This window comes from Suillus subaureus (assembly GCF_016647635.1).
Source record: "Suillus subaureus strain MN1 chromosome Unknown BJ212scaffold_48, whole genome shotgun sequence".
Lineage (NCBI taxonomy): Eukaryota > Fungi > Basidiomycota > Agaricomycetes > Boletales > Suillaceae > Suillus > Suillus subaureus.
In genome coordinates, this window is record NW_024538604.1 from 229,692 (window position 1) to 249,755 (window position 20,064).

At 48.2% G+C, this 20,064-nt stretch overlaps 8 protein-coding genes across 8 annotated transcripts; 4 read left to right on the forward strand and 4 right to left on the reverse strand.

The window, feature by feature from the left end:
- The first annotated feature begins 437 nt into the window (after positions 1-437).
- Positions 438-1,119, forward strand: BJ212DRAFT_793584 (uncharacterized protein). The gene is made up of 2 exons (XM_041344083.1): positions 438-496; positions 553-1,119. Exons 1-2 carry the CDS (start codon positions 479-481, stop codon positions 967-969), a joined length of 435 nt encoding a protein of 144 aa, XP_041187657.1. The 5' UTR covers positions 438-478; the 3' UTR covers positions 970-1,119.
- BJ212DRAFT_1283012 (uncharacterized protein) lies at positions 1,077-2,290 on the reverse strand (the record flags this gene model as incomplete). Its single annotated transcript, XM_041331720.1, has 3 exons — positions 1,077-1,218; positions 1,273-1,972; positions 2,029-2,290. The coding sequence occupies 3 exons, from the start codon at positions 2,288-2,290 to the stop codon at positions 1,077-1,079; spliced, it is 1,104 nt and encodes a 367-aa protein (XP_041187658.1).
- Positions 2,291-2,513: 223 nt separating this feature from the next.
- BJ212DRAFT_1389884 (transcription factor IIA, alpha/beta subunit) lies at positions 2,514-4,067 on the forward strand. Its single transcript, XM_041336963.1, has 5 exons — positions 2,514-2,686; positions 2,749-2,850; positions 2,924-3,664; positions 3,721-3,812; positions 3,860-4,067. Exons 1-5 carry the CDS (start codon positions 2,669-2,671, stop codon positions 3,873-3,875), a joined length of 969 nt encoding a protein of 322 aa, XP_041187659.1. The 5' UTR covers positions 2,514-2,668; the 3' UTR covers positions 3,876-4,067.
- Positions 4,068-4,535: 468 nt separating this feature from the next.
- BJ212DRAFT_1389889 (Gti1/Pac2 family-domain-containing protein) lies at positions 4,536-6,654 on the reverse strand. Its single transcript, XM_041336964.1, has 4 exons — positions 6,312-6,654; positions 6,207-6,262; positions 6,057-6,157; positions 4,536-6,005 (listed from the first exon to the last, which is right to left on the reverse strand). The coding sequence occupies exons 1-4, from the start codon at positions 6,558-6,560 to the stop codon at positions 4,930-4,932; spliced, it is 1,482 nt and encodes a 493-aa protein (XP_041187660.1). The 5' UTR covers positions 6,561-6,654; the 3' UTR covers positions 4,536-4,929.
- Positions 6,655-8,404: 1,750 nt separating this feature from the next.
- Positions 8,405-9,987, reverse strand: BJ212DRAFT_1389905 (Gti1/Pac2 family-domain-containing protein). Its single transcript, XM_041336965.1, has 9 exons — positions 9,965-9,987; positions 9,698-9,911; positions 9,495-9,648; positions 9,411-9,442; positions 9,331-9,355; positions 9,209-9,279; positions 9,035-9,159; positions 8,571-8,975; positions 8,405-8,513 (listed from the first exon to the last, which is right to left on the reverse strand). Exons 2-8 carry the CDS (start codon positions 9,733-9,735, stop codon positions 8,602-8,604), a joined length of 819 nt encoding a protein of 272 aa, XP_041187661.1. The 5' UTR covers positions 9,736-9,911; positions 9,965-9,987; the 3' UTR covers positions 8,405-8,513; positions 8,571-8,601.
- Positions 9,988-11,859: 1,872 nt separating this feature from the next.
- Positions 11,860-15,315, forward strand: BJ212DRAFT_1538961 (tRNA synthetases class I (C) catalytic domain-containing protein; the record flags this gene model as incomplete). Its single annotated transcript, XM_041341831.1, has 13 exons — positions 11,860-11,946; positions 11,995-12,083; positions 12,134-12,230; positions 12,283-12,552; positions 12,606-12,731; positions 12,788-13,088; positions 13,146-13,375; positions 13,429-13,536; positions 13,595-13,727; positions 13,762-13,879; positions 13,928-14,183; positions 14,239-14,410; positions 14,466-15,315. 13 exons carry the CDS (start codon positions 11,860-11,862, stop codon positions 14,828-14,830), a joined length of 2,352 nt encoding a protein of 783 aa, XP_041187662.1. The 3' UTR covers positions 14,831-15,315.
- On the reverse strand, positions 14,859-15,758 carry BJ212DRAFT_1389942 (GAF domain-like protein). Its single transcript, XM_041336966.1, has 3 exons — positions 15,560-15,758; positions 15,402-15,498; positions 14,859-15,285 (listed from the first exon to the last, which is right to left on the reverse strand). Exons 1-3 carry the CDS (start codon positions 15,668-15,670, stop codon positions 14,876-14,878), a joined length of 618 nt encoding a protein of 205 aa, XP_041187663.1. The 5' UTR covers positions 15,671-15,758; the 3' UTR covers positions 14,859-14,875.
- A 1,261-nt stretch (positions 15,759-17,019) lies between these two features.
- On the forward strand, positions 17,020-18,499 carry BJ212DRAFT_793747 (uncharacterized protein). Its single transcript, XM_041344084.1, has 3 exons — positions 17,020-17,508; positions 17,564-18,370; positions 18,428-18,499. Exons 1-2 carry the CDS (start codon positions 17,194-17,196, stop codon positions 18,221-18,223), a joined length of 975 nt encoding a protein of 324 aa, XP_041187664.1. The 5' UTR covers positions 17,020-17,193; the 3' UTR covers positions 18,224-18,370; positions 18,428-18,499.
- Positions 18,500-20,064: the final 1,565 nt, after the last annotated feature.

Sequence of the window (20,064 nt, forward strand, 5' to 3'; positions counted from 1 at the left end):
GATGTCGTGTGGGGTAACAATTCGTCGGGGAAAGCCTGGACATCGTGCTCTTCTCGAGCGCTTTTGGTAAATCTGTGTCAGTCATACAAATGCCAATCTTGCGGAAGAATGGCCTGCGAAACTGGGGACGTATTACTTTGTTCTTCCTTCATGTAGAGTTATTGGTGTGCGATGACGCTCTCGTGCTTACTCTTTGGTTCAACGCGAGGCACTGTCTACTCGTCGTCATCCATCTTCACAAGCGTCTACGCATGTTCAGGAAGCATACATGCTCCTACGTGAGACAGGAGATCCAGGATACGTCCTTCTCGTCCAGCGCAGACTATGGGCAATCGACTGATTGAATAGAATCAAACAACACCGAAGCTCGTGACGAAGGGCACGTTCGTGAATCTTGATGCGACGCGCATCGTCACAAAATGAAATTTTCTCACTGGACATCTTTTCAGAGTACACAAGAAGACCGTGACAGTGCGATATGTACTCTTCATCTGAGGTCCGTGATGTCCCTGTACATTGATTATTTTTGCTTACGCTCGAAAATCTCGCTAGTATAGATGGCGTCCAGTATGTCAAGCACGGTCCGAGTACACGAAACATGGGCGAACAGGAGTCACTAGATATTTCGAGCAGTATTTTGATGGACCGATCCGAGTCAACGAGATGGTTACTTCGTGTATGCCGTTGTATAAGCACGATGGCACGAGAATTGAGTATCTGGTGCGCCCAGAGCGTTGGACGATGAGTAGTACAGTTTATATCTGGGTAGGCAGTGCGGCTTTCGACGTCGCGCTACGCTCAAGACGATTCATAACTTGTGACTTGAAATTATGTACGAGTGATTTGTACGATATGCTAAGTGAATCGTCACAATTATGTTGCAAGAAGTCTTCATACCCAACAAGCTGTGTCAGACTTGTGAAAGTCGTCCACAATATCAAACGTCACTCTGGAAGAATAGTACCATAAGCGCTGCCAAGTCGAGTAGTATCAAAGTATCATGCATCACGAAGGAAATCTGCATTTGACGACAAGAATTACTAGCCATGCCCGCTATGCAATGTATTGGCGCCCTCTCATTCTCTCCTCAATCCACTTGCCACACCACCTGTTAGGATGCTAGGAAGCTCATCGCCACCGATGGAGTAAAGCAACGAGACAGAGCCTCCCATCAAGAGGATAAGTGTGATCACTGTCCCTGCGATCAACACAAAGGTGCTGGTACGAACCCAGTCAACGAACGAAACCGAGAGAAATAATGCGACTACTTACCTACTGACGTCCTTGCGCTGACACATATCGCCTACCCAGCTTTCCGTCTTCCCAGAATCAGACTTGGTGTCAGAGCAAGCGCAAGCGAAACATTCCTGTTCAGCACTGAGGGTGCTCACGCACTGCCCGTGACCGGAACAAGAATTGGTCGCGTTGGAACAGGCCTCAGCACTCGTGAGGCAAGAGGCCAGACGACGAATTGGCGGTCCTGCGGGTGGGAGCAGTGCTGAGAGGGGTGACTGCTGCGGTGGCTGCGGTTGTCGTTTGTCCGATATAAGAGATGGAGTGTAAGACAAGACGGCGACGCGGGTCTTTGCATCAGCAGTACTGGCTTCAAGAACGGCTCGGACTGTTCTTGCTGCAAGCTGGTACTGGTCGCTTGAACGACCGTGTGTAGCTGCGAGTTGGGACAGTCCTGTTAACTCCAAAGACGCGAACTTGTCATCGTAAATATCTGCGGTTGGCTCGACGAATTTGGTAAGTGTTGAGATTTCTGCAAGGAAAGCTTCGTTTGCGGGTGTTGGGGCAGAAAAGATGTCAAGAGTCCGAGGAATGCCTTCTGGGGGAATAACGAGATCAGAGTAGACGAGGGAGTATGCATGAGCAGCGCGTTGCAGATATGAGGACACAAAAGAAGTAAGGGAACTAGTGGGTGCCCCTACAATCGAGAACGAGCGGCTCATGAGAGAAGGAATGATATCTGAAGTACGACTTGTCAATTGTCACTGCACTTGCTCCTGAAGTGGGGAAACAAACCTTGTAAACTAACATCGTCTACTAGTAGAAACAACGCGTTTGAAGTCCCTTGTGCGACAAACTCGTGCTCTCTTAGCAGTTCGCCATAATTCTGGAAATTCTCGATTGGCTCGAGACCCAGATGTTGCGACAAGACGAAACCAGCATGCTGTAGGGAAAGCCGGGATGGAAATGGTTGAGATGGGCTGAGATATACGTCGGCTGCCTGCGATAAACTAACTAACAGCAGACAAGACAGAGCACTGCGAAGTTGACGACCCATGTTCACAAAGGCTTCGATCAAGTTGCGGAGTGGTATATGTCAAAGTCCTGACTTTCCATTTACGGTGCTTACGCTATACCACTTTCTTTCAAGTCACACGTCCGTCGTTTACAGCTTGTTCTGAAAAAGCTTGCGTTTTGTTTTATAAGTACCTGGAATTCATAGCTGTATGTTTTATGCGCTAGCCATGCCAGTACTACTAGTACTACTATCACTGTAACTGTTGGCCCGTGCGTGGGAACGCCGGAATGAAGTCCAGCTGAGTTTGAATTTACCTGCCTCTCTCGCAGGCCATTGAAGTATAAAAGGATTCCTTCATTCCCCCACCACGACCCCATCCTAAGCTCGCTGTGTCAATCGTCGCTGGCGACATCCACAATGTCGAATAAGATAGTGGTGAGCTGCTCACCTGAACTTGTCCGTAGTAGTTCAGTCTGGTAACAGAGACATTTTTTGAGCCTGGCATCTACCGCGCGGTCATAGACGAAGTCATTTCCGCCATTAAGCCCGAGTTCGACGAGTACGGCGTCAGCGAAGAAGTTCTTGCAGAGTTGCAACATGTGAGCATATGCTTCTTATCATTCCCGTTCATATCATAGTTTAGGAATTTCGGTGATGTGAATGCTCTTGCAGAAATGGGAAAGCAAAGTTATTGCATCGCATGTTGCAGAGTTTGAACCACAGCCGCCTCCGCCTCCACAGCACCATCATATGTACCCTCCACATCCTATGATGGTTCCACATCACCCGCACTACCCGCCTCCGCACGCATATGCTCCACCACCACCTCCTGTCGCGCAACCCCAAGGTCCTCAAGTCAAGACAGAACCGGTGGATAACCGTTACGTCCTAAGTGCTCCTCCGGGCATGCCATACGCTCTACCACCACTCCCTGGGCCTCAATTGAACGGTCTCAAAACACCAGGCTTCCCTGGAGGACAGCAAGGTGTCTTGTCGTTCCCCCCTCACCCAGGGCACTTACAACGCCCACCTACCATGTCTAGGCCATACGCGCCCCCGGCTCCGCAGCCACCATCTAAAGCTCCTCAACATTCCCCTCAGCCGCCAAGTGCTCCCCCCACCGCCGCCAGTCCGCCTGCGCCTCAAGCTAGGGCACCAGGACAGAAGATCCCTCAGGTTGATGGACCTTCGTCATCTGAATCAGACTCACCTTCCCCTCCGCCTAGCCAGCCATTTGCGCCTCGTGCATCTCATCCTTCGCTTCCTCAACCATCGCAATCGTCATCGACGATGCACACAGAGGATGCCGAGGCAATCAACAGCGACCTCGACGACTCGGATACCGAGGGCGAAGAAGACGCTGAAGAAGGTGGACAAGGCGAGACCGATATTGTGTTCTGCACATATGATAAGGTGGGCAGCTCTGGCATCTATGTCCCAGATTTCTGGGCTCATTTTTTGTCGCTCAGGTCGGCCGCGTCAAAAATAAATGGAAATGCCTCCTCAAGGACGGCATGATCCATGTCAACGGGAAGGATTACCTATTCGCCAAATGCACGGGGTGCGTGATCCTAATGTCGTTGATTAGTTGGCACTGACACCGCGCAGTGAATTTGAGTGGTAGTCACGACCCTAGCTTTGCTACTAGGCACCTGTCAAATCTCGTCCGTCATTGCTCTCCTCAGCAGCTATCTTGGACATAAGCTTCGTCCTCATGTCATTTAATCCCAGTGTATTCTATCAGACATCGTGAATTTCATCGTTTTAACCAAAGCAGTCTGAACCTGACCGATTGGTGCCATGGGAACTTACCTGTAAGTTCAAAAAACCAAGAAGGCGGAACTATACAAAGTTCATGGTAAGGGGTCCCACCAGGCTGTAGAAAACTTTCCGCTGTCTCGGTTCGCCTTCAATCGTTCTGGTATCCTTCTGTGGCAAAACCCCGTGAACACGGAATCAAATTTGCCGTTGAGCCGAACGGATTATCCGACGTATAACCCCGTCAGTATTGCGACATCCCGTTTGCAAGAAAAGAGATTATTTTCACCGAGTCTTATCTATATTTTCATCGACGCATCCCTGTCTGGAGTGAGTACATACAAGGCCGCCATTCTCAAGCCATTCTATATATATATTCGCTTGCATATCAGCTGCAGGTTCGCCCTAGCCCCTACCATACGTCATAATGCCATCCACTTTGAACTTTTTACCATACAATATTACGGCTTGACGTTGATTTTACACACACGCCAGGATATTAATATAACTGAACATGGTCAGATATGCACACCAAGACCGAGATTGAGATCAAAAAAACATCCGTGATAGCGTGCTCAAATAGCCAAAGGTACAATATATATATGCATATCGTGCATGTATCGTATTCGTTGCGAACTTGTATTTGACAGCGCAATTGCAGCGCGAGACCAAGTATGTACCGAGGAATGGTTATGGATATATGATATACCATAAGCGAAGAAGTGAAGAATCTTTGATTGTTAGAAACCGCATGGAAGAACGACGCTTGTTCGGTAAAAAGCCAAGCACGCCTAATCAGAGGTACACACATATCTCTTCCCGCGGGTCCGCAGATGTGCGTCTTACGCAAGAATGATTCGGACGCAAGCGGACAGTGGTGTATGTCACTGAACACCTGATGGGAGGGAACCAGCGAATAGTCACCCGGAACGTGGCCCTAATAGCCGAAGGGCTCTGTCGTCTACAGGATCACGTTTGTAGGGGTGACTGCGCTGCAAGGAATGCAAGGGCGCCAGGCCAACACGCTGCGGTCCAATGCTGCTCGAATCCGCAGAAGACGATACTTCATATTGTGGGGGAGGCTCTGACCGGAAGAGCTGTGCGGGAGGGGGAAGCGAAATGTGTGGTGTATTATGAGGGGAAGGGAAGCTGGCTGGGTTATCAAGCAAAAATGCGTTCTGGCTCGGTTCTCTGCCATCATCATCTGACGCTCGGGAGATAGGCTGGAAACTGCCAACAGTGGATGGGGGTCGCATGCGACAAGATGGAGACGATGGCGGCGAGCGTGATGGGTGGACGTTAAACGAACACGGGAAAGGAGGTCGGGAGGAATAGGGGTCCTCAGACGCCCGATGTGCACCACTTGAGCTGCCCGAAGCAGGAGGATGATTCATACTGGCTCCAAATGCGGGGGAAGACCCGCGATCATTGGAGGCATGATATTCAGCAAAGGGTTTCAATGATGTATCTGTACGAGTTCTAGCCAAAGGAGGGATGGTTCCAGACACAGAGTAATCGGCAGAGCTTCTGCGACCATAAAACGCTGAGCTATGCTCTGGCGGGGGTATAGTAGGGAGAGAGGGACGACGGAATTTGTAGTCATCTTCATACGAAGGACGAAGAGGAGGGAGAGAAGGTGGTGGGGGTGGTGGGGGTACCGAATACTGAGGGATTTCAGATGTCGGCGGACGAAGCTGCTGTGAAGGCTGACCCAAACCTGAGCGGTATGGGTCATCTGACTGAGCATACGGTGATTGTGGTGAATTAGGGTAGTGGGAAGGCTGACTCGAATATGCAGGGAACGGAGCGTACGTCCGGGTTACAGTAGAATTCGTTGACTTTAAAACATCAGATCTTGAGCGACTGTCTTCCCCCTTGCGGGTTTTGCCAACTCGGGTGCTTTGGAAGGTTCCTTCTGGCACCACGAGGTCAGCGACACCCGGTATGTTGTCTATGGTGCCTAGCTCATCGACTGTGGCCTGCGTGAAATATGCGGCTACAAATAACTTTCGTAAGGACCATAATTTAGAATGTCACATGTCCTTACTCAAGTGCCACTTGCGGCGACCTTTATCCGTTTCAACCCAAACTGAATAAGTTTGCTTTACCAGCGGATCCCAATCTCGAGGGGGCTGCTTTTCAGAAGACCTAGTAAAACAGTGAATCCAGCAATTATTTTTTGAGCGCGGGAACATACCCAGAATGACCGGCGTCTGCTGGTGGAGTATACTTCTCATAGTAGAAGAGAAATTCCTTGAAGGGAGATTAGCAGAGTCACAGGATATATTTTAGGAGAACAAACGTCTCTAACGCGCGAGGGACTCCATCGACGTCCCTCGGTGAAACGCTCGATACCCAATCCTGTGATTTCAGTATGTGGACCTCTTTCTTCCCATGCATAGATACAACCAGAACATAGGGCGAGACGTTCGTCGGCGTCAAGGCGCCTTGTTATCATTGGGAGCATACGCAGCTGTACTGCATAGAATATTTTATGAGCATCACGAGTGGAACGTATGCGAACATTGGTGCAGGTGGGTCGTTGCTGCATGTGTGATGTGAAACGGGGACAAGGAAACAGACGGAGAAGGCAAATAGAATGGGTATGGTATATATTGGCTACTAGATCTGGGGAGCAGAAGATGGCTTTGGTAATTAATTAAACTATTTTCTGTACCAGGGGTATCCGCTGACTTCCGTTCATAGTCAGTTGCTCTAATTTGGGCCAATTTAGGAAACTACCTGATGAATCTTATTGGTGGCAACGACCCAAAAGGCTTGTCGCCAATCTCGATTACAGCGCGAAACTCTATCACTTTACAACTCAATTTCTTTCAAGTCCCCCATATTCCTAACCGCGATCAAAACGCACCCCCCTCCCTGTTTCCTTGGGTTTCGGTAAATCCCGGAACTTCTTTGAATTGATATCTCATAAATAAAAACAGTTCCCCGCGGCAGTCTGGCTCAGATTCAAATATTCAAACCCGTTCAATAAATATACTAACAACCTTACATAATTATAAGATGTCCATCCAGGGTCTATGAAACCCGCCCTCCGCTCCAGCTCCTCAACTCGTTGAATAAGACGTCAAGCTTTCAAGCTTCGAGGGGGAAAATCTATATGACCACGTGTTCGAATCCACTTCAGGTCGAAGCAACCCGCTGAACCACACTTGTTCAACAAGATGCCGGTTCCGTCTCGAGTTCCCAACTGGCAAAACGTCTAATCATACTAATTCCTAATCATGACTATCCTTTCGAATGTCATTCACCGCTGTCTTATCGCGCCCAATTTTAAATATATTTTCAATCCCACAGACTTATCATGACCATCATTAACGCGACGATATCATGCAGATTCTTAAGATGCGCTCACACGGCGCGGTCAGTGCCCAGGCCAGATCTTCCGTCTGATTGGTTGTCTTTCATACCTGCCAAAACCTATAGTCTTTTATATGTAATACGGATGTCATACATCAAGATCCACGTTCAATAGCCTATGTTCTGGAGCATCTTTCAAGGTTCACTCCGTTCATCGCCAGTTTACGGGTGCATTCTTGGACCGAGGCTTGTAATAGGCCATGTTCTCATGATATTCCGATCTACCGCAGGGTATCATGCCCACCAAGAACCCCGTCTTACCCAATACCGGCACTCGCTTTTGTTCTTCTTTCACGATGCATGTTTGGTCGTTATCTTCGTATGCCATTCTTGCTGGGACTATTGCATATGTCATTCTGGGCTCATATGATGGCCACGTCAGAGTTCCCTGAATCGATTGAATTCAGTTTTTGTGATAGGACAAAACAACGATGAGAACCGGTCGGAACCGGTAAGGGCGAATCGATGAGATGCCATGGTGCTGTTTGTGGAAAGGTTCCCTGATGCCACACGCAGCGCATGATTTGCCAGTAGAGTCGGCTCTTCCTAGCGAACGGTATCACAACTCCACCAGCTATTGAATTTGAAGCACCAAGTCTAGCCATTACAGCCAACAGCACTTACTTGCGACGTTCTAGAACGTACTGGAGCCTTGATTAACACAGCCGAACACAGGAATATACCCTATCACTGTATAAGATGATAATGCGGGGACAGTGGCGTTGTGGAGCAGTATCATAATATCAGTGACTGCGGTCTTTACATTGTGGCCCGGCGTAGTGTTCATCAGCGCTCATCATTTGAAAGAAAAGTGTCAGAGATATATACTTGGGTTATATGCACATGGTACCTTCGTAAGAACAGGTGGATATTAGCTGTGCACTGCTGCGCATTGGGTTTTCCCGACCGTCCACTGAAAACCGTGCGATTGTATACCGCGTCACACAAAGTACAGTTGCCCAATTCGTGTGGTTGTCAAGCTCAACTAGGGATCAATTCAGGGGATCGATAGGACCAAATTATTCGCAAACCCAAATGTAGGTAACCCAGGCAAGTAAGTACACACAACACGAGATTGGTCTGATAGGCTGCTGCAGATTGCAAATCAAGAAAATAACGTATGGTAAAACAACATCACACCATTTGCAGGTCCAGGGGTCATTAATTCTACAGTCCACAGAAAACAGTGCGAAGAAAACACAATAGGAAGTTCAACACAAGCGAGGATAAAAAGCCATCAGAGCTTCCTCATCCAGTGGGTGCCTTCGCGGCGGAGCTAGGTTTTGTAGGTACGTGAGGGGTGCAAGCGCTTGGCCATCTCGAGGCGGTGCACGCCCTGAGTGGTCACTCAATTGTGTGCCGTCATTGGAAGACTGGACCACTGCCACTGGCCGAGAAGGGGAGGGGTACGGAAAATATTGAGGGGTGAAGGGGTGTGGTCGCTCTTCTCGCTGAGCACGACTGTGCTTGCTGGTATTGTGCCGAGCGCTTCTATAGTTCCCTGGAGGTACAACGATACGAGCAAGGTCGGGAAGGTCAGACACAGTTCGGAGATAATCGAGACTGTCGTGAGTGAAATAGGCGACTGAGTAAACGCAAAAGTTAAGTTTCGGCTACTTGAATGGTTAGTACAGCGCCACATACTGAGATGCCATTTCTTGCGTCCCCTCGTCGGGGTCTCAACGAAGACGGAATACGTTTGCTTTACTAAACTGACGCGCACGGATCCGTGGGGCACGCCAGGTTGCGCCAAGGGACTTGATCCGATCCTGTCGCTGAGATGTCAGACAGATGGAAACAAGGGAAAAACGGACAGACGTGGTATCAGAATCTGAGTTTGGGTCGATATCGACTGGTTCAGGGTCTTTTTCTTGATAGAAAAGAAATTCCTGAAAACCCTTCAGTCATGACGGGACGACGTAAGGCAAGAATAAACTTACGTCGCGGACCCGGCTTGGACCCCACCTTCATACCAGTGTTAGTCGTTTCACATAATCAACATATCCGTCGTAAATCGCACCTTTTGCCATCAGTCCATCGTTCAATCCCAAGCTGTGGTTGTATTAGCGCGTGGTATGAAATGCAGACATCAATGGAATCTCACCCCGGTAGCCTCCGGGCTTGGTCCTCGCTCCTCCCATACGAAAACACAACCCGAAGTTATCGAACGCCGTTCCTCCGTGTCTAGACGCCGGGTGACCATGGGCAAGACCCCAAGTGCTACGGCGTGAAAGATGATCTGAGCATCTTGTGGAGATCTTACTAGCCATGAGTCATAGCATCACAAGGAACAGGATAAAAACTCACCTCACACGTAGGCTAGTGCAAGTGGGCTGCTGTTGCATGTCGAGTATGATGAGGGAGGGTGAGAGGAAGTAGGTGGGCGGTGGCAATGTCTCGCACAGCTAGTGATGGCTTTGACTGGGGATGATAAATGGTGGACTTGGCACAGCACCTGATGTGATCAGCTCAGTTCGGATGGGCGCTCTGAGACTAAATAATTAAATGGAATAGGAAAGCTCTTTAAATAACGAGGAACAAAAGCGTTTGACGAGAACATCATGATATACTAACCTTAACTCTCGTTCTGATGTAAAACGGCTGATAGGCTGACGGCGCGGGCGGTTGGGCGGTTGCAGCCCGATGGGAAACCGCCTAGGTCATGGCCTTTTCATGGTCAAATTTAAGGGAGAGAGCGGGTATAGTAGTAAAATAGAGTTTTAGATCTTATTCCATCTCCGGTGGGGCACTGTATGGATACGAACAGAAAATAGGAACCACTATGTATTCTTTGACAACCGAAAAGCGCAAAGCGCTCTGGCTTCGCGGCCAATCAAATATTCTTGGTATAAGCATCCATCGCTGGAATTATCGGCGGTAAGTATGTGAAAAGAAGGTACAAGCACAATTCTGCACAGTGAAGTGCTCATTTAAATTGCAAGGTACGTTATCGGCGACAGGGTGGAAAGAAAGCGCAATCATACCTCGACAATGCCGCAAAACTGAAGATTCTCATGCACTGTGATTCCCCGTGGCACGGTCCGCCAATTTTCTGATGAGTCTGCGAGAAAGTGTCATACTTGCATCGCTTCACACTGAAAGGGCGTTAAGACCATCGCAATATTTCACTTTCTGATGCTCGGCTGGTGACCGGTGATGTTCGTCTGATATGATGATGAGCTTGCTGTGCTAGACCAAAAGTCTAAGAGTAGCCCTCGTCCGTCGGAGCCACCCTCAGACTAAACCCTAGAAAGGTATATAGATTGCGAAAGACCCTTCTTAATCCTTCTTTGGCAAAGTAGTGAGAACCTGGTTTGTTCATCAAGAATGGACAATCACAAACCAGTTGTGGTTAAGTCAAGAGCTTATGGTCCGAGAGCTTCGATGGATAGCGAAAGTGTTCACCTGTCTAGCAAACCTTGAGCTTGAAACAATTGGAGCATTGCATATTCACTGGATCGGACCTAAATATTCCGAGGAATGGGGAGTAGCACGAAACTGTCATTTACGACAGCACGAACGACTCATCTGCTTGGCAAACCTTGAGCTGAAACATGGAATGCATATATTGCATTTTGTATGATCAGACTCCGACCAACGGGGAGCGAAACGTATGGAACTATAATTTCCGACAGCGCGTATGATTATCACTAAAGACTAAAGTTAAGTCAACTTCATTAAATTCAAAAAAAAAACTGCTCATCCATGGAGAATGTATTTGCCGCTCAGCTAACTTGGGCGATCTTCGTTGCTTCGGTCCGCTAGCACCAGGGTAGGACCACTGCATCTCCACGTCGACAGAACGTGTAGAATTTCATGTGAAATCTAAGGATGCTGTGAGAACAATGCCGGATTGCACCGGTAGACGAATACGAAGGTACTTAGGACCTGTCATCATGAAGCCGAATTTAGGAGTCAGAACGTTGTTTATAGGGATCGCCGCTGCGTGAGAGCCCGCTAGTCTTTTCCCTCATAAACTTCAGAGGGCCTCAGAGTTTCCTTTCAGTGGACGAAGTCCATCACTTGACAATGGGGATGAAAGAGATCAATACTCAGTGTTACATGAAGTACCTCCGATCGGCGGCCACATCCTACGTTAGCGAAAGAAAGCGGGACAAGCGCCCTTTGGAGCCTATCAAGGGTTCGGTCTCGCTGTTAGCGTGGTGAAAGATTGAGATGCTGGCATGAAGCTGGAAGTCTTTGGACACGAGAAAGGGCCGAAAACCTAGACCATGAAATGGAACTTTGGGTCAGCTTTAGACTAGCCTAGACTCGGACTTCAAGTTGAACGTTTCACAATTGGCTGACTACGAGTTTTCTGGCGCTTATTACGTAAGCACACTGTCTGTGACTCCAGCTTTGTAGCTAGTCATGACATGATCAGAACTTCAGTCAATATTATTCTTCGTTCTGGCTATCGAGCACCTATACCACACTGGAGATCAGTGAATACATTAAAGGACGCAGCGATGGCTGTTCGGCAACCGGCATGGCACCTACCTCATCAAATTGACCAACCTGTTCTTAAGATCTTCAATTCGTTAACCAAAACCAAAGTGCGTATCTGAACCAGGGTGTTAGATCGATCTGCTGACTGCTGATAGACGGAATTTATACCTATCGATGGTTTCCATGTCAAATGGTATAACTGCGGTCCCACAGTCTACGATGCCTCCCACATGGGCCACGCGAGGTCAGGATTTACTCCCTAGTGAATATTCTGCAATTTTGACGTTGTTCCAGGAATTATGTCACACAAGACATTTTGCGAAGAATAATGTCAGATTACTTTGGCTATGATGTGCACTTTGTTATGAATGTTACCGACATAGACGATAAGGTGCGTGATCACCTACCCGTATGATCGAAACGACGTCTTACACATTTTGAAGATCATCGTTAGAGCGCGTCAAAATTATCTCTTTTCACAATTTAGAAACTCTGCAACCACGCTTTCAGCCGATCTACTGTCGCAAGTCAGTGAAGCATGGGGAAGCTATGTCAGGGAGAACGTCTCCAAGGGCCTGCCAGACAAAGAGAAACCTTCACGAGGGGAAGAAGAGGTGCGATGGCCACGAATTGTTGGGTTTGCGCGGGATCAGAGCCGCAAACTCGAATGCCTAAAGAGAGACGAGAAGTTCGACATGCATTTTACAGCCGCTGTAGGTGATCTCTTGTGCTTTTCCTGGTATATAATCAAGATCTGGCAATGTAGAATCAGACCCTTGTTGCTATTGAAGCTGCAAGGCATGCACTATCTGCCAATCAGAGTAGCGGTGACACAGCGCTTAGACTTGTTAATGAGTCCCGTGATATTCTCGCCTCCGCTCTCGACGAGAAAGTTAGTTTCTCTTAATATCCTTTCTTTCTGGTAGTTTGATTATTTCATGTGCACAGCTCAAAGATACTGTTACGGACCAGTCTGTGTTCCGGTCTCTTGCAGCATACTGGGAAGGTCAATTTTTCAAAGACATGGAGCGGCTTCGTGTCCGTTACCCAGATACCGTTACCCGCGTCACAGAATACGTTCCGGAAGTGGTCGAATTCGTTCAGGGTATCATCAAGAACGGTTATGGCTATGAGTTCGAAAGCAGTGTCTACTTTGATACAGGTGCATTTGATTCATCTGATCGGCACGATTATGCAAAGTTGGAACCCTGGAGTAAAGGGAACAGAGAGTTACTGGCTGAAGGTGAAGGTGTGTTGATTTTGTCGTGGGCGTTCCATCAGTAACGTTGGCCATTTTGGACATCAGGCGTGCTCTCATCCACCTCAGGACGACGATCTGCCTCCGATTTCGCGCTTTGGAAGGCATCGAAGCCTGGAGAACCTTCGTGGCCATCACCTTGGGGTCCAGGTCGCCCAGGCTGGCATATTGAGTGCTCTGTGATGGCGAGTGCCATTTTTGGGGAACGCATGGACATCCATTCTGGTGGTATAGACCTTGCATTCCCGCACCACGACAACGAAATGGCCCAATCTGAGGTCAGTTCGCTGCAGTACTTTCCAGGGACGTTCCTAAGCAAAGGTGGTGATAGGCTTACCATGAATGCGGTGCATGGGTCAACTACTTTATCCATACCGGTCACCTTCACATCGAAGGCCTCAAAATGAGTAAATCGCTGAAAAATTTCATCACTATTGACGTGGGTACTTCGGGTTTCCGATCTATTCTCCGCACCACTCATGCGGCCGGTCACACAGGAGATACTTCAAAGGTTCACAGCTCGGCAGTTGCGGCTTGCGTTCCTAACGCAGCTATGGAATACGAAGATCGATTTTTCTGAATCGATGATGACGGGCGAAGTTAAGTCCCTTGAGGTTACATTCAACGCAAGTCCTCCGTATTTTAATATCCGCTATATTTTGAGAAACTATACAGAATTTTTTCACAAATGTCAGGGCGATCATAAGTCAAGCACGGGCACACGAGGACCAGTCAGATGGAGAGCACCACTACAATGACGCTGAGCGAGAACTCATGAAAAGGTTAAACAGGCAATATCTTTCGAGTACCACACCCTGACGCCCTGCCAGTTTGTACGACAGCAAGACGGCCTTCCGCGCGGCTCTTTGCGACTCCTTTAATACACCTGAAGCGCTCAAAGTTATACGTGACCTAGTTTCGCGTATCAACATCTACATTAACAGCCCAGGAAGGAAGGCCAATGTCTGTGTGGTAAAGCAATCCGCGACATGGATTGGCGACATGCTCCGCATGTTTGGGTTAGGCGAAGGGCAGGCGTCAGAGATCGGCTGGGGGCAAGAAGACGAGGGCGCCGGTGGCGTGAACGTGAGATATTTATTGCATACTTTCTATGCTATTTGATATTGATCTTACAGCTTAGCGAGAAGAAACGCTGATGCCATACCTTCGCGCCCTATCTTCATTCAGAGACGGCGTTCGTCAACTGGCTATTGCTAAAAACGATAATGCTTTGAAGGAAATACTCAAGCTCTGTGATAAACTGCGAGATGATGATCTTGTGTCCTTGGGCGTTGCGCTCGATGATCAAGAAGGTGATCTGGAGCAGATATGCCTCACTTTCCTTCAAACTGACTCTGTCTCCTATAGATGGCAAAGCTCTTGTCAAGCTCGTATCACCGGCGGAGCTCATCAAGGCACGGGAAGAAAAGCGGCTGAAATTAGATGCTCAAGCAGCCAAAAAGGCGGCTGCAGCTGAGGAGGTACGACAGAAGCGTCTCGCAAAGATGGAGAAAGGGCGAGTTCCTCCCGAAGAGATGTTCCGGCCTCCCAACGTACCCGAGGGGACGTATATCCGGTGGGATGAATACGGCCTTCCTACTGCCACTGCAAGCGGGGAAGAACCTAGTAAAAACCAGCAAAAGAGGGCACGGAGGGATTGGGATGCGCAGAAGAAATTGCACGAGGAGTTTCTTGCATGGAAGAAAGAGCAGGAGTCTATTGCAGGCTCATAGTCACCGTAGTCATAAATCATCGATTCATTTGCTGTATTAGTATCACTACCAGTCACAAGATCTGATGATGAGTGCCGCAATTCTTTCTAATCCGACCTGATCATCTGCATCAAACCCCCCAATCGCAAGGCAATCAAGATCCAGAACACCCAGCATAATATCTTCACCCCCTTTCCGAAGAATGAGGGGACACACGATCTCGCTTTTTGTATCGCCGTCACAGGCAATATGCCCACGGTAGGCCGAGACGTCTGGAACAAGAACGGTACTGCGCTTAACAAATGCATCTCCACACACGCCTCGAGGTCGAGGGGAGACCTCGATCCATTGACAGGCAGGCCTGCCGGAGAAGGGTCCCAAAAGCATATTAGTGGAAGCATGCATTTGAGATTTGGGGTCCATCGACGCATCAGTGAATTGGGGCTGAGGGAAAAGGGAAGAGATGAGGTAGAAACCTGTGAGAATTGCATTCCACGGTCAGTAAGACACATCATCTCAAAAAGGAGGGGCTGGGCGATCTTCCTTCGTCGACCAGGGTGTCGAGACTGGCGGTGAAAAAGGGAAGACTCACCACACCAGTTGACCGAACGCTCCCCATCCCCGAAATTGCTGGGAAAAGCTTGCAAGGAGTTGTAAATAAGCGAAGCGGCATTGGACAAATTCGAGACCTGTATGTAAATGAAGTGATTTTAATGGCTCGGGTGAATTCAATATGGAATCGAAGCTCACCCAATGTCGTTGGCCTCCCACCAAAATTTCTAGCTGATCATGCACATGGGCCCAGAATTCAGACTTAGTCTTGATGGAGCCTGGAACCAAAGATGCACCGGCATGCGGCATCTGCAAAAAGGAGCCAATCAATCAGACAACAATATTTACTGCGATAGAGCTGGACACTGTGGAGATCTTGTCTTCAGTCTGAATCAACTTGTCATGAGAAAATCGAACTTACAAGATCAGGTGTCCCGTTCAGGTCATGTGAGGTTAGGGTTAAGAGTCAGCGTTCCCAATGCGTTCTCATTCGCTACGTCAGAGGCTTGGCGGCGAGATAAATTCCTAACGAACAATTCAGCTACTCACTCCGTGAAAAACTTAACAGCCACTACACCGTTTAATATGGAGACGGTATAAAGTATGGTTCCTAAAAATCTGGATAACAGTTCCCCCTTGAATCCTCTATCGATGGAACATCTCTCGTGTTAGCACCTCGATAAGTGCACAATTATCACAGTTTGATCCATGATCATGATGCAAGCAAGCACGATGAGCCACAAGATGAGTTGAACGATCTCGGTCAGAGCAGTTCAGAATGCATTTTGCGCTTATGACAATGGTGAGATGACGAGCATTGAATACATTCCCCATCTGTCCGGGCTGTATAATAAGTTTGTGACAGACCTGAATCCGAAGGACTCTCTTGGATGATCGTCTCCTCGAATGCGTGATGTGAGCGAGACTGCATCGGTGAAGTTTACTTTATATACCTCATCAGAGCTAATCCAGGTCTCGGACGAGATATACCAAGCAAACCCAATCTAGATGCCGTAACACGACGGAGTGCATGGCAGCATTGAGTGACTGCATGATGGACTCAGACTTGGAAATGTCAGTGGACAGGAATGAAAGACAGTCAAGACAACCCGTCCATATATTGGGCCAGCATTCGAGCATGTGAGAGCCTGGAATGAGGATGTAGTCGCGAAGTCAGCACCCCCTTTGGAGCCTGCTTCCCTGCCGGCCAGTTCACTCCTGAGTCCCGGAATTCAAGGAAACCCGCTAGGTGATTGCAGGTATTGTTCGTGAAATATTTCCTTTTACCTTGTCTCCCCTAGCCAGACCAACCGAAAATAATTGTTCCTTCGTATTAGTATTTTTACCTCACAACGGAACCGATCTTCCAATACGCGCTGAACTTCTGAGCCGCGACCCGGAGCCAATGTCCCAGAATTGTGAGTATATAGGTAATAACCCCCTGCAATTACCACAGACATGGCATTCATAGTAGCACTTACGACCATCGAAGACACGACACGGGTGTCACATCAAACAGATGTAGGAACTTCAGGCAGGAGGAGTCATATATCTAGTAAGTTGCAAAAGTGATGAGATGCGAGCGCCCGGCACAAAATTGACAAGCTAGGTATGGGCGTAAGATATAAGACGTGGAAGAGACAGGTCAAGGTGCATACCAACAAATGCTGTAAGGCTTATTATGTAGGTTTGTTTAACTTACCAGGAGATCCGCTGTTTATAGAAAAAAAAACAAGTGTATGAGAAAATGCGATATTTATGTATGTAAATTAATAATTGTGTAAAGGTTAGGGTTAGCATCTAGATTCTCGCCGCCGCGAAGCTCAACTCGCATGCTTGAGCTCGACGAGCGGGATGAGCTCTACACCAATAGCTTCGCTACTTTGTCGTACCGCGATGGACTTCGTAGCAATAATACCCCAAACGGCCGCGTTCATGTGGACGATGCCAGTCATTCGGAAGTGTTGAGCTCTCACCCGTTGTGCAGGGCTTCAGTATCATCATGCACCGCAAAAGATGTCGGTGAAATACAAACGGCACTGTCGGAGGATGCTCATGACTGCCCTGCTGCCACAGAGGCGTCCGCCGATACCACAGATAGTCTAGATGCCCCCAACCACCATGACATCGATGACATCTTGCATACAGTCTGTCCTTCTCCCGCCCTTGAACATGTAATATGTCACGAATTTCCACTCGTAGGTTTCCCCTGGTGACTCGCTTGTCGCAATCGCTCTACGATATGGCGTGTCGCTTTCAGCCCTCCGGTATGCAAATCAGCTATGGCCATCAGACCCAATCCACCTCCGTACCCAACTCACCATACCTCGGCATCGTGCACGTCATGCAAAACGAAGAGCTATTTTGCAAGCTACCTCTTCTAGTACTCAGGAGACTGACATTATCTCCTCTTCATCATTTGCATCTACTTCGTCACTCTCGTCAACACTTCTCGCCGCAAGAGATACTGTTTTATCTGCTTTCCCTCCGCGTATCTCCATAGAATCCCTCAGCTCTCGCATCAGCGCAACAGATGAGGAACTCGAGCTTGAAAATTTCCTCAAGCCTCGTCTGCAACCTCGCACCCCAGAGATGGATAATCCAAACACTCATGCCGTGCTTGGTGTCGAACTTGACACCCTGTCGCATTCTCGGCGCAGCTATATGCCAGCACATGATATAACCTCGCTACTTGGCCATGCTCCGTCACCAGTATCATGTCAACAACTTCGCAATCTTGCATCTGATCACCTTCAAACGTCCAAGCACAGTTCCCCCGCACCTGTATTTGTTCCCGTGCGCATATCCCAGCTAGAGCCGGAACCTGCGATGGAACTGCCAGTACTTAAAAAACAGAGGTAAGGAGGACGCGCAAATCTTGTCGTCCACGTCCGCGATTTTAGGATTAGGAGGCCGCAGTAGTTTTAGCATCCATTATTTCGGCTCAAAGCCTCAGTCCGAAACGTGCGCCTGTGTTAGACGGGCGTTGTGCATATTCGTGGGTATTGGGTGAGTCGAGATCAGATCCAAGTGGCCATGGCCTTCTGTATTGACTTATTTCCTGAGGGCTGCCCACAGTCCACTGGTGGCGCTGACTTTATCTTATTTGCCATAGCACGATATCTTTCCGCGAGCACAGACTTTCCTATCTTCGCTTTCTTTGGGCTTTTTTTTTGCGTGTCTCGAGTTCTCTGTTCCGCGAACGCTTTCCCCCAGGACCCTCAGTTTTTTACTCGAATTGTCGAAATTCGTATGTAGTCGTTGGCATTTGCAGAGATAGCTTGATTGTTCATCGCATAGAGTATAGAGTTGATTTTGTACGTTGCATGTCCTTTTGTTGTTGATCAAAAAAGCATGATCAGATTTTATTACCTAGCTGTTGCCACCAGAACAGGCTGCGCACTCACGAGAGGGCATGTACGTTAGTCTATCGGACATTTCCCAATTACCGGTGGCTTTAAGTCTAAGTACGTCAATTCGTTAGTGATGTCAATCCCCTATTCAGCCCTTACCTACTAGAACTTACATATCAAACGACATCTTCCACGGTGCGGGAACTTTGGAAGCCCTATTTACTGCGAGCGCCCAGAACTCCAGGAGCCACAGCCATGAAGACCATCAATTCTCTTCCCCTTTTAGATCTCACCCCAGATTTTGCGATTACGCTGGAAGCAGGCGAACCGATGAAGAATCGTGCATTTGTCGTCCCGCTGCAGCCGATTTCAAATGTGATCCTATCTCTCGGATAACAGAACGAGTAACCTGCTTCATAGTCACTGTTTGCATGATATGCGAGTGCTTCGCTCTCTCATCAATCTAACGGGAGGTCGCGCGAATAGTAGAGTTCGCAATCTCACAACACTATTCCACTGCCACCAACATTCCCAACGAGATCAGGTCTGTGTATCTTTGGTAAAATTTATGTACTTTCGGTTAAATTGATGAACTGTGTGTTCAGGATAATACTTAAAATAAGATACTTCAATAGGACCATGACGGCAAACGGACATCAAACCTGCAGGGTTACAGTAAGCTTACAGAATAAAGATCTCGATTCTTGTTATGTTAAAAGTCCCTACGTTTTGTCTGCCACAGGGCCCCGCCTCGACGGACATAAAGACTGATGCGGCGGCATTCAAAAAAAAAATTCTTTAACAAGTCCATCTCGACCAGCCGTATCGGCGGGGCATCCCCTTGATCACCGAAAATCAGACCGTGCACACTGGCCGTTTTCAGAGTTTTCGTCGGGCAAAACTTATACCCTTCCGATCGGACATCGCAGGAGTTGAGCAGCGGCAGGGTCGAATGTTCGTCGAGGAAATCAGTTGGGGGATATTGTGAATGTGAGTTTCATGTCATATATGATATTGAATCACTAAAGACGGACGTAGAGTTTCATTGGTTAGAAGCACCAAAGTAATTATCAATCACAAGTCGGCATAACCACAGGAAATCTAGCAGTCATTGAGACCACTAATTTCCCTGAGGCGAGCCAAACCATATTGTGTCGTGTTCCTGTCATACTAACAACGTTCTATCCCGCCCGCATAATCTACAGCAGCACTCAGTGGCAATAAATCTTTCCTGCTGCGTAGGAAATCTCCAAGGCTCTACAGTTATTCGCGGAATTGCCACGATCGCAGCTTCGCCAAAAATCACAAGCCCATTAGTAAACCAGTAAGCGCTCATTGATCGGTTATACT